Here is a 13494-nt window from a genome sequence, read left to right as displayed (position 1 = left end):
CAGGAGGCCAGTATCAGTGGATCCAAGAGTACATGTTAGGGAGTAAGGTGTAAGAAGACTGGAAAGATAGGAGGGGGCTACGTTACAAAGGGCTTTGAATGCCAAACAGAGCATTCTGCATTTGATCCAGGAGGAAAATAGGGCTCACAACTCCAACAAGAGTTTATTGAGTAACAGAGTGACATGATTGGAACTGTACTTTTGGAAAATCACTTCAGTAGGTGAATGGATGATGGATTGGAGTGGGCAGAGACTTCAGGCAGGCAGACCCACAAGCAGGCTATTGCAATAATCCAGGTGTAAGGTGATGAGGGCCTGTACCAGAGTGATGGTGGCAATGTCAGAGAAGAGAAGGGGGTGTATTTGAGAGATGTTACAAAAGTGCAATCTATATGCTTTGGCAACAACTATATCCATACAGGGGATGGGACAGAGGAATCCAGGATGACTCCTAGGTTGTGAGCATGAGAGACTTGGAGGATGATATTACAGCTACAGTAATAGGGAAGGTGGAGGGAGGAGGGAGGATTTAAGGGGAAAGATAGATAATGAATTCTGTTTTGGACATATTGACTTTAAGATGTTTACTAGACAACCAGTTCGAAATGTCTAAAAGGCAATTGGAGATGTGAGACTGGAGTTCAACAGAGAGATTGAGGCAGGAAAGATAGATTTGAGAATCATCAGCATGGAGATGGTAATTAAATCCATGGGAGATTAGAGATCAACAGAGAGATCGAGGCAGGAAAGGTAGATTTAGAAGCTGTGAAGCAAAGCAGCATTGAAGGGGAAGAGAAGAAGGCCCAGGACAGAACCTTGATGGACATCTACAGTTAGAGGGCATTAGGTAAATAAGGATCCAGCAAAGGAGACAGAGGAGGAGTAGTCAGGTAGGTAGGAGGAGAACCAAGAGAAACTGGTGCCCTGAAAACCTAGTGAGAAGAAAGTGTCAAGGAAGAGTTATCAATAGTGTCAAAGGCTGCAGAGAGGTCAAGGAGAATGAAGACGGAGAAAAGGCCATTGCACTCGGCAACTAAGAGATCATTAGTAACTTTGGAGAGAACAGTTTCAGTGGAATGATGAGGTCAGAAACCAGATTGTAAGGGATTAAGAAGGGAGCGAATGTAGAGAAAGTAGAAGCACCTATTGTAGATGGCCTTTTTTGAGGAGTTTAGCTACAAAGTGTAGAAGAGACAGAGGACAATAGTTAGCAGGGATAGAGGGGTCAAATGAGAGTTTTTTCAGGGTAAGGTAGATATGGGCATTGGTAGGCAATAGGGAATGAGAGAGGGAGAGACTGAAAATAAGTGAGAGTGGGGATGACAGAGGAGGCAGCCTGTTGGAGGAGACAGGATGGAATGAGATTGCTTGGACAAGTAAAGGGGTTAGCCTTGGTAAGGAGTAAGGCCACTTCATCATGTAAAATAAGGGTAAAGGAGGAAAAAGTGGGTGAATGCACCTCAATAAGATGAAATGAGGAAGGGAGAAGAGGAAATTCATGGCAAACTGCCTCAATTTTTTTCTATAAACTATGAGGCAAGGGTCTCTGCTGAGAAGGGGGAAGGGGGGAAGCCATGGGAAGTTTGAAGAGGGATGAAAAGGTTGGTTTGGAAGAACTGCTGTGGAAAGGGGGATAGTGGGTTGATAAAGGAGGATTGCTTAGCAGCAGTGACGGCCCAGTTGAGGTTATGTAACATAAATCTGTAGCGGACCCAGTCAGAACAGTTGTGTGATTTTCTCCACTTTCATTCAGTAATACATATGAAGGCATCAAGTGGTAGGAGTGATCCAAGGCTGAGGCTTGGTTGGGAGTAAGACAGTAATATAATAAGGGGGTTAGGCCCTACTCACGGGAGGAGGCCAGTGTAAAGCTGAATTGATTCACCAAGGAGTCAACACGGGCAGAAGAGGAGACAGTGGCTAGTGCAGGGGAGATGGCCTGGGAGAGAATTAAGGGGTCAAGGGATCAGAGGTCGCAGTGCAAATAAAAAGTAGGGTTATGCAAAGGAGGGCAGAGGGAAAGGTGAAAAGCCAATAGATTACAGTCAGATAAGGAGATTTCAAAAGTCTTGAACATGGAGGTGGTACATTTGTGGATTTAGCAAGCCCAAGGATATGATAATCTTTGTGTGAGGCCCAGGTGGAGTGGAGGAGTAGCTCATGGGAGGTGAGTAGGTTGAAGAACTGAGTGATTAGGATGTTTGAGGAAGAATTAATATGTATGTTGAAGTCTCCTAGTATGAGGCTGGAGTTGGGGAGAAAAGAAAAACTGTAAGCCAGGTATCCAATTCATTGAGGAAAAAGGGGGAATGACCTGGGAGTCTGTAGAAAACTGCTACCAGGATACTGATTGGGAGGGAGATGTGAACAGCACGAACCTCAGAGGAAGACAAATTACTGAGTGACAGAGGTAGGGAGAGAACCTGGAAATGGCAGGGGGGAGCAAGGAGTATTCTAACTCTCCCATCGCCACCACTGAGCCAAGGAGAAGCAGTGAAGGTACAAAAGGGTGGCTTACATGGCCAACTTTTTGGCAGGAAACACTAAAAAGCAAATGATTATGACAGAGAGAGAGTCAAAACCTGCTCTGGGATAATAAGTCTTGGACTCAATAGATGTGTTGATTAATTTTACAGAACACCTTTTCTTCTTTCTCTTCTGTTATAAGGGATGGTTTATTGGGTAAGAGAAGAGGAAGAATTATATTCAGAAGGTTATATAAAAGTAAAAAATCTAGTAAAAAATTTTAATAAAAATCAAGTTCATTCTTATAGCTTAGAAGAGTTGTGAGGTCCCCAAACTAGAGAGAGAAAGAAAAAGAGTAATAAGTGAACTAAACTAAATTTAGGAGTGAAGGGGGAAATTATGCAGACTAAATCAGGATTTCCAAAGAATCCCTTTTTTGTTGTTGTTGAGTCATTTCAGTCGTGTCTGACTCTTCGTGTACCCATTTGGGATTTTCTTGGCAGAGAAACTGGAATGGTCTGCCATTTCCTTCTCCAGCTCATTTTACAGATGAGGAAACTGAGGCAAACAGGTTAAGTGACTTGCCCAGGGTCACACAGTTATTAAATGTCTGAGGCCAGATCTGAACTCAGAAAGATTTGTCTTCCTGATTCCAAGACATGTGCTCTGTGTACTGTGGCGCCACCTAGCTGCCATGCATTTCATACAAATGTATTTAAAAGGTACTCACCCTTGGAATAAGGTGGGGTAGGTGAATTTCAAGACAGACAGAACATACTGAAAAACAAAGTTCATAGATGTTATAAATCTCTCATATACCATAAGGAAATCCCTCAACCTGTAATTTCACTGTGATTTCCTCCCTAGTGAAGAAACATCCTCCACTGACAGGCTGGTATTGTCTCTATAACTTACAGCCTTAAGAGAGTCACCTAGAGCACTGAGAGGTGGTTTCCTGACCAAGGTAATCCAGCTACTATGTGTCAGAGGTAGAATCTGAACCCAAGTCTTTATGCCTGTAAGGCCAGCTCTCCATCTACTATGGCATACTGCCTTTTACAACATTTCTGTCCTGTCCTTGAACCATGTACAATGATCACCCAAAGCCCCAAAGTTTCAAATAATCACTCCCCTTAATACAGACATTCAAATGCCCCCAGGAAAAAGCTGAAACAGCTTCATAATGTCTACCTCAGGTCAGTTACCTAATCTCCAGTCAACAAGCAATAATAAATCACATTGATGTCAATCAACAAACATTAAGTTTGTAAACTGCTTAAAAGCAGTTCACAGGAAGATAAAAACCTCCATCAAGGAGGTTCAAAGCAATGAGTCATTGAAAGCTATTACCTAAGCATAACAGTCAACAGAGAGCTAACCGTGGAGTCAAGAAAACCTGGGTTCAAATCCTGCTTCAGACACACATTGGCTAGTGAGCCTGGGCAAGTCATAACCTCAGTGTTGCTGTTTAGTCATTTTTTCCAACTCTTTGTGACCCCATTTTGTGGTTTTCTTGGCAAAAACATTGGAATGGACTGTCATTTCCTTCCCCAGCTCATTTTACAGATGAGGAAACTGAGGCAAACAGGGTTAAGTGACTTGCCCAGGGTCACACAGCTAGTAAGTGTCTGAGGCTGCATTTGAACTCAGATGACTCTTCCTGACTCCAGGCTCATCGCTCTACTGCGCCACCTAGCTGTACACATGTGTGATTCTGCCCCACCCACACCTCTTCAGCTGCCCCAGTTATTTCTACCCTAATGTGGAAGTAAAAAGAGGTCCCTTGAGGACAACCTTCCTTAAGACAAGGACTTCACAATGACTACAACATATGTAAACGGACATAATCATAACTTGACATTTGTAAGGCTTTAAGGTTTGCTTTACATATGTTATTTCATTTGATCCTCCCAACAATCCTGGGAAGTAGGTGCTATTATCATCCCCATTTTAAAGATGAGGAAACTGAAGCAGGCAGAGGTTAAGTGACTTGCCCTGGGTCACACAGCTAATAAGTGTCTGAGGCCACATCTGAACTCTGGTCTTCCTGACTCCAGGTCCATCATCTATCCCCTATGCCCTCTAGCTGCCTCTCAAGAGAGCAAAACAACAACATAACCGTGTAAAAATAAGAACCAAACTTGGCTCAGAAGAGAAAATGAGAAAAATGCAGCTCTCCCTTCTTTGCAGAGGTAAGAGGTTATGGGTAGAACAGAGTATGTTCTGCTACATTCAGTCACGGTGTTGCTTAGCTTTGCTGGACTGCTTTCTTCCCTCCTTTTCATTCGTTGTTACAAGGGACAACTCTTAGGGAAGGGAAGGGGAGGGGTCGAGGATATACCTGGAAATGCAGCTGATGTAAAAACAAAACATATTAATTTTAAAATTTAAAAGATAAATATTTATTCAGTGCCTATTGCTTGCCCAAAAAGACCAGGGGACCTCAGGGTCTGAAAAGCTGAGTTTGACTCCCATTCTGACACCTCTCTACCTTTTTCATCTGTAAAATGAGGATTAATAGCACTTACCATCTACCTCACTTAGTTGTTTAAAGTGCTTTCCAAACGTTAAAGCTATACTCACCATTGTGACTGTGTCAGTAATATAACATGCCTCTAGTCTCTAAAGAAACTGAAATCTACAATTCTTAAAATTTCCCCCTGTAGCAATTCATGTTGCTAAAGAGCATCACTTAAGCTAGAAATCTGCAGTGAGACAGGAGGTTATGTCTGTGTTTCTCAGATAAAAGACAGAGAGGTGATGTACAAGTGGGTGAACTGAAGGAGATAGATGAGACATTAGGATTTCCTTTCTGGTTTGGTACTCATCAGATTCCAGACCTGGGGTTCTTAATCTTTTCTTGTGGTATGGACTCCTTTATCAGTCTGGTGAAGCCAATGGACCTCTTCTTAGAATAATGTTTTTAAAAGTATAAATAAAACACAGAGGATTAGCAAGGAAAACAATTGTGTTGAAATACAGTAATCAAAGACTTTGCCCTTCTCAGCAACGCAAGGATCTAAGACAACTCCAAAAGACTCACAATGGAAAATGTTATTCACATCCAGACAAAGAACTTCGGGGTCTAAATGCAGATGGAAGCATACTATTGGCTCTCCTTTTCTTTTGTTGTTTTGTTTTGTTTATTCTTTCTTGTGGTTCCTCCCATTAGTTCTAATTCTTCTTTACATCATGACTAATGTGAAAATATGTTTAATAGGAATGTATATGTAGGGTCTATATCAGATTGCATGCTGTCTTGGGGAGGGGGGAGGAGAGCATGGAGGAGAAAATTCAAAATTCAAAATCTTACGGAAGTGAATGTTGAAAACTAAAAATAAATTAATTTAATTATAAAAAATATAGTAATCAAAATATTTTTTTAAAACAAGTTCATGGACCCCAGGTGAAGAACCACTGGTCTAGAGAAAGGAGGGCCTGGCTGTTGTCTTGGCCCCAATTCATTACCATAATTTCTCCCCAAGGTTTAGTCATGTATCAGGGGAACCCATGCCTCTGCAAAACCCACACTCTGCAAAAATAGAGTGAGGAGTTGATTCTTTCCCCAGACACACCCAGCCAGTGCCAACTGATTGACCCTTCATTTAATTATGGGCTTTGTGGGTCCTTCTTGGCACAGAGACGCTGTTTTAAAACGGAAACAAAGTACAGAAAGAGCAAACACAGATTCCTACCTCTATGTGTCATAAAGACATTAGGATGGGCCATCTTTCATAGCAAAAAGATGATGCTACTGGTACAAATGAAAATCCTAGATGATGTGATATGAATTTCAGTCACAGCCTAGTGGATTCTCTGCCTAAGTACCCATCATTCTGCATGGTGTCATTGGTTATAAATCCCAAGGAAGTACTTATCACTCTGCGACAAATACATACAGCGTTGTAAGAAAAGGTGCGTGGAAAAAAAAAGAAGAAAAGGTACATGGCAGGAGGAGGGGGAGGACAGCAGACGTATGAGTTCATTCGTCAAATGAAACAGTATTTGTAAAAGTGCTTAGCACAGTGCCTGGCACATAGTAGGAGCCATACAGGGGGCAGCTAGGTGGCACAGTGGATAGAGTGCTGGGTCTGGAGGCAGGAAGACTCATCTTGATGAGTTCAAATCCCACCTCCGACACTTACTAGCTGTGTGACCCTGGGCAAGTCACTTAACTTTGCCTCGGTTCTAGCTCCTCATTTACAAAATGAGCTGGAGAAGGAAATAGCAAAGCACTCCAATATCTTTGCCAAGAAAACCCCAAAAGGGGTCACAAAGAGTATGACACAATGAAAAAAAAAAAAAACCAAGGACTCAACAAACAAAAAGGAATATTTTAACGTGTTTTCTACACCTTCTAAGTCATCGGTGGTGTAGGGAAAGAGGGGACTCCCCCTACAAATGCAGATTTAGAGTCTTAAAACATTCCTTGGGGGGCCACTGAGATATCGACTGACTTGCACATCTGCCCATCAGAGTCAGGGCTTGAACACAAAGCCAGGCTCCTCTCAAAAGGTGCATCATTCTGTTCTAAATGAAAATATGACTAAAACAGCTGCTACATTAGCCAGCTGTGTCAGAGAGTAAAGAGGTGTAATGTCCAGCATAAATAAACAGATAACCAAAGTTCCTATAAATCTTCTGAAAAACTCAGCAGCCTCTTAACTTGTGAGTGTGGAAATGAGAATAAGAGCAATATGGACATACGTGTTTACACACGTATATGCACACGTATTTATATAATGCTAAGTGAAAGCTGAATGTGCCACAAGCAAACATCTGGGAAATTTTCACTTTATAACATGAAAAAGTGAGAATCTACACTACACAAAAAGGGACGGGCTTCTCATTGTCTTAGTGGGGCAGGAAAACTCCTGTAGTCCTTACACTCACCCATAAGGTACATGAAGACAAATTCTCAATTAGTAATCTTTTTAATTTGCTCCTCACAACAACCCTGGGAAGTTACTATTTCCCTTTTACAGTTGAGGAAACTGAGGCAGAGAGAGTTAAGTGACTTGTCCATTGAGTGCATGAGGTCATATTTGAACAAAGATCTTCCTGACTCCAGGCCCAGCACAACACTGTGCCACCCAGATGCCTCTAATAATACCATGTTATGGATTCTGTCCTGTCTCTAGTCCAATTAAGGGTCCAATAGGTGAAACAGTCCATAGGTTGAATAGTTCTAGTTTACAGTTCCAAAGAACCTCTTTCTCTCCTTTAAAAAAAAAAAGTGTTAGGGGCAGCTAGGTGGCACAGTCGATAGATCTCTGGCCTTGGAGTCAGGAGGACCTGAGTTCAAATCCAGTCTCAGACACTTGATACTTACTAGCTGTGTGACCCTAGGCAAGTCACTTAACCCCTGATTGCCTAAGCAAAAAAAAAAAAGTTTCACTAAGGCCTAAACACAAGATCAGGAAAGTGTTTTCTACCCCTTCTATGTTATTGGAAAACATTCCTATTTATGTTTATTATTAATAGTTTTTCTATTTCAATAAGTGACATTTTCTGATTTTTTCTCCAATTCCCTGGGGCAGGGGAGGGGTAACACCTTTGGAAGCCATACTTCATGCCCCACATTTCCCACCTCTTAACATCTTTTAAGTCTAAATTTTTTACACTCTGAACTTCTATGATATATGGTGCTTAGACAGATCATATTCATCTTTAAAAAAAAAATCTTGCTTCCTTGAAACAGTGCCAGCCTATAAAAGTAACAAAGAAATTATTAGTCACGGAGAGATCTTTGACAGTTCAACAGCTTTCAATCCAACTATAGGTACTTGTTTTACATGTTAAAAAAATCATAAGATCTGTGTTCTTTTGCTAATAATGTTTAAGGTGGGGTGTTTAATGTTTAAGAAAGGAGAAAATTGAGGCAGCTAGGTAGTGGAGTGGCTAAAGCTCTGGCCCTGGAGTCAGGAGGACCTGAGTTCAAATCCAGCCTCAGACCAAACACTTAACACTTACTAGCTGTGTGACCCTGGGCAAGTCACTTAACCCCAAATGCCTAAAAAAAAAAGAGAAAAGTGACTACAGAAAACTAGAGAAAAATTGACTAGCAAGGTAAAGCAATCTCCTTTATTTGATATTTTAGACATTTACACTGAATTTGCAACTTTCCATAACTCTTCAACATAACAACCTGAATATATTAAAATATTTTACTAAAAATACTTTTATAACTAGAGAATGAAAGTGATTTGAAAATAGTGCTCTCAGATGAAGAACATGTACAAATCTTTAATATAAGAAATGAAATGTAAGACTATTAAAGAGAAAAGATTTTAGCATTTTTTTTAATAAGGTCTTTTCATTAAGAAAAGACCATTATTCTGTACACAATGGATTTTTTTTTCTTTAACAAAAAAGATTTTAGTTTAACTTATGGGTGGTAAAGAACAGGAAAAGGCTGGAGAAGGTTGCTATTTCTTATGAGTAAAAAATACTTAATTTGATACTGAATAATAACTAGGTTGGAATGTCCATTAGAACTACAGGAAGGAAGGAAATAAACATTTATTAAGCACTTACTACATTTCAGGAAATATCTCATTTGATCCTCACAACAGCCTGGGAAGGTAAGTATCCTGCCATTTAAATTAAAATGCAAATGCTCTTGGAAGAGAAATATATGGCTTTGATTTCCACTAAGGCATAATGTCTGCTAGAAATCTTACCTTAATAGAGGCAGTTAAGGCAGCACAGTTGAGATAGAATGCTAAGCCAGGGGTCAGGAAGACTCAAGTTCAAATCTAGCCTCAAGGACTTACTAACAATTCGACCTTGTATAATAAGTCACTTAACCTGTATCTGCCTCAGTTTCCTCAAATAAATGAGGATAATAATAGCAAGTACAAAATGTATTTTTAACTTTAATCAACACTTATTCCTCTTCCAAATGGAAAGAGAATAAGAGATTCATTATTTCATAGGAAATCCTCTTTTCATATTCTGCAATGAATATGGAAATACTTTTTTTATATTTACATTTAGAATTTTTAAAACGAGCTTAAGGCTTGGAGACAGCAAACCCAGATTTTAATTCCAGCTAAGACTTCCTAGCTGTGAAAATATGCAAAAGCCACTTAACCACTGTAAGCTTTTTTCTTTATCTGTAAAACGGGGACAATGAAACATTAACCTTATCTACCTCATAGGACTGTAGTGAGGAAATGTGAGGTTTTTTGCTCATTCACGAATTCAATAAATATTTATTAAGACACTCCACAGCGCTTGGGACAATTAAAAAAAAGGAACCACCTCCCTAGCTCTCTACTCTACAATGAAACACAGAATCAAATAACTAATGACTTAACCGGAGGTCAGAATTGGGACAGGGGAGGAAGGCTGGGAAGGGGCAGATACAAAGGAGGATCCAAGCTAGAAATCTGAAAAAAGAGGGGAGCAAAGAAATGGGAAAGGGCTCAGCAGACGCCAAGGCAGCCAGGTGTCAGTGTGAAAAGGGTTTTGGATCTGGAGATAGAGGAGCAGAGGTTGAATCTGGACCAAAGGCCTTTGTAACTTAGGCAAATCTCTTAATCCGTTGAGGCACGTGTTTATTCTTTTGTAAAAGAAGAGGATGGCTATATTTGATCCCTTTAGCCTAACTTCAGGCCATGCCAGGTCTAAGTCTTATTAAATAATTTTGCTGAAAGTGAGCAGAACCAGGAGAACACTATACACAGTAACAGCTACATTGTGCAATGACTGACTTCGATAGACTTGGCTCTTCTCAACAATGCAAGGATCTAAGACAACTCCAAAAGACTTACGATGGAAAATGCTATCCACCTGCAGAAAAGACCTGTGGAGGAGTCTGAATGGAAGCATACCATTTGCTTTTTTTTTTCCTTCTGTTTTGTTTTGTTTCTTTTCTTGTGGTTCCTCCTATTGGTTCCTTACAACATGACTAATGTGAAAATGTGTTTAATAGGAATGTATAAGTAAAGCCCATATCAGATTATACACCATCGTGGGGAGGAAGGGGGAGAAAATTTAAAATCCAAGCTAGGTGGCGCAGTAGATTGAGCACCGGCCCTGGATTCAGGAGGACCTGAGTTCAAATGTGACCTCAGACACATAACACTAGCTGTGTGTCCCTGGGCAAGTCACTTAACTCCACTGCCTATCCTTAAGGGAAAAAAAAAAAAAAAGCTTATGGAAGTGAATGTTGAAAACTAAAAATAAATTAATTAATAAAAAAAGAAAAAAACTATTTTGTTGAAGGCAGACTCCTCAGCGAATGCCCACAAGACCACATATTCTTCCCTTTACTGGTCCTAAAACCAACTCTGACCTAAGATCTTCTTGCATCTAGGAAAGATACCCTTGTTTTGATCTGTCGTTTAATAGCTTGTAAAGCCTGTATGGAATAATAATTTCCAAACTTTATCCAACTGCCACCTTATTCTTGCTTCCTGACAAGCCTCAAACTTCCTAACTATGCCATGTGACAATACTTAATTGATTTAAAATGAGAATTCATATTTAAAATTTGATATGATTGTCTAACTTAAAACACCTGGGGAAGGGTTGCCAAAAATGGGTTAGTAATTAGAGATTCAGAGCAGGTCTCATTGCCACAGCAAGGTCTACACAGTAGATTTTCTTCAGTACAGCCCTGAGGGTAGGCAGAGCAAGAATTATCAGAGGAGTTGAAAAAGTCTGTTTAGGAGACAATTCTTAACTTGGGGTTCACGAACTTTTGAAAAAAAAAATTTTGATAACTTACATAGCGCTTACTATGTGGCAGGCACAGCAGCAATGCGGCCCAGTGGATAAAGCGCTGCACCAGGAGTTAGGAAGATCTGAGTTCAAATCCGACTTCAAACACTTCCTAGCTGTGTGTCCCTGGGCAAATCTGTTAACCCTGTTTGCCTCAGTTTCCTTTTCTGTAAATGAACTGGAGAAAGAAATTACAAACTACCACAGTATCTTTGACAAGAAAACCTCAAAAAGGGGTCAGGAAGACTGAGCAACAACGGAGTGTGGCAGGCACCGTGATAATTGCTTTACAAATATCATTTCTTTTGATCCTCAAAACAACCTTAGGAGGTAGGCGCTATGAATAACATATAAATACAGTTGCTTTTCCATTTTATGCATGTAAAAATGTTAAGGTATTTATAGGCTTCACCAAAGTGCTAAAGGGCAGACACACAAAAAAGGGTCGAGTCCCTGTTTTGTTGGGTTTTTTTTAGAGGAATGGGAGTGGAGACAATACATGCTTTTATTACTTCTACGAGATTGCTTTACCAAGAGATATTCAGTGGCATACACAGGTAATGACTTTGAGGAAGAAAAAGATAGGAGCTGGAGAAGACCAAAGTGACCAATCATCAAGTCTGATCTCATTTTACTGCTGAGAAAACTGAGGCAGAAAAGGATTAGTAACTTGGTCAGGGTCTCCACAGATAACAGGTATCACTGGTAGGTATTGAACCTAGATTTTTCCTGGCTCAAAGTCCAGTGCTCTCTTCACCATGATAGGCTGCTCCTGGGGCAGCTTGTAATTAATCTGTTTTTCCACTTTTCCAAAAAGAGAGGACTCTTCATTCTCACCCTTACCCTAACCACTAGGTGTACAGAGGCTAGATTGTAGGACCTGGGAATCTGGAATACCGGAATTTGAATCCTACCTTAGTCACATTAGCTGTGTGACCTTGGCAAGTCATTTAAACCTCTTTCAGCATCAGTTAGACCAAATCTGTAAAATGGGTCTAAGAACAGCAGAATTGTTGTGACACACATAAAGCACTATATAAATGATCTTGATATTCTCTAGGGGTCAATAGACTAGGAACCTTTTCTTTTTTTTTCTTTTGCCAAGTGACCCAAAGTTATGAATCAAACAAAAATTTTTAGGTTCATAGACGCATGATTTTTAGAGGTGGTAGGGGCCTTGGAGGTGACTGAACTGCCCTTCTAACTAAAAATGACAAAACAAAGCAGGAGTTATCTAAGGAGTCCAAGGTCTGCAGCAACAGAAGCAATCCCGGGGTGGCCGCGAGGACCCAAAGGGACCCTGCAAAGTGACATCCCGCGCCCACGACCTCGCCCTTCTCTCTCACCTTGTTCGTGAGGTAGGTGGCCAGGTAGAAGGCACAGAAAGTGAGACCCGGGAACGGTCTCTTTGTATGCATCTGTCAAAGCATCCTCTGCAGCAGATGGGTAAGAGCGCTGGGATCGCTTCCTACGGGGCTCTGCAAAAGCCAGGGCGCTGAAATCTGCAACCCGGAGAAGATGCCACGACAGACACACGTTGCTCAGCCTGGGCTCCAATAAGCAGAAGGGACAGCCCTCCCCGGGCTCTGCCTCCTTAAAGGGGCCATGCCCCCTGTAGAGGTCCTGGGAATGCGCTTACCGGCGCTGGAGCCGCCCTGAAAGAGCTTTGATTTGCTTACCTGGGGAACCCGCAGCCGTCTGGGGCGGGAGAAGGGGAGCAGCTTCTCTGCTCTCCTAGATGAAGGCAAATTAACCCCAGCTGTAGAAAAAGAGCTGGGGCTGGGAAGGGGGAGAGCTAGGTCGACCCTAATTGCCCCCCATCTGAGCATGTAATTTGTATAAATGTCATTAAACCCCTGCAGTTTAATTCAGTTCAACAGGAAACCCCGGTTAGGTGCAAGGTTCTGTGCTAAAGAGATAAAGATGAAAAGTACCCACCCAGTCCCTGCTCCCCTGGGCGGGTCGTTTTCCATCTTGGACGCTAGGTGGCGCCTTAGTGCACAGAGCACCGGGCCTGGAGTCAGGAAAACTCACCATCCTGAGTTCAAATGTGACCTCAGACACTTCCCAGCTGTGTGACCCTGTGCAAATGTTTGCCGCAGTTTCTTCATCTGTCAAATGAGCTGGAGAAGGAAATGGCAAACCACTCCAATATCCTTGGGGTTATGAATAATCAGACACCACTGAACAAAATCCCTGCCTTCAAGAAGTTTATAATCATTTCTGTACTAAAGTAACATGTATGTAACTCAGAGCCCCCAGTCCCCATCCCATCAAGACTTTGAACTCACAGAGACC

General features: G+C 41.4%; 1 protein-coding gene across 3 annotated transcripts in view; it reads right to left on the bottom strand.

The window, feature by feature from the left end:
• The window catches only part of LOC114031939 (transmembrane protein 241-like), a 170165-nt gene extending 157462 nt beyond the window's left edge, over positions 1–12703 (bottom strand). For 2 of the 3 annotated variants that reach the window (XM_027847156.1, XM_027847157.1), the window contains exons 1-2: positions 12543–12703; positions 3197–3243 (exon numbers count right to left, since the gene is read on the bottom strand). In XM_027847156.1, coding sequence (XP_027702957.1) covers positions 3197–3243; positions 12543–12614 — 119 coding nt within the window. In that variant the 5' untranslated portion in view covers positions 12615–12703. The remainder of the gene's footprint in view (positions 1–3196; positions 3244–12542) is intronic. The other variant, XM_027847158.1, reaches the window with a different exon arrangement.
• Between the last annotated feature and the right edge of the window lie 791 nt (positions 12704–13494).

Source organism: Vombatus ursinus, unplaced genomic scaffold, assembly GCF_900497805.2.
Source record: "Vombatus ursinus unplaced genomic scaffold, bare-nosed wombat genome assembly UNPS02015255.1, whole genome shotgun sequence".
Lineage (NCBI taxonomy): Eukaryota > Metazoa > Chordata > Mammalia > Diprotodontia > Vombatidae > Vombatus > Vombatus ursinus.
This window is presented reverse-complemented; position numbering and strand designations above follow the sequence as displayed.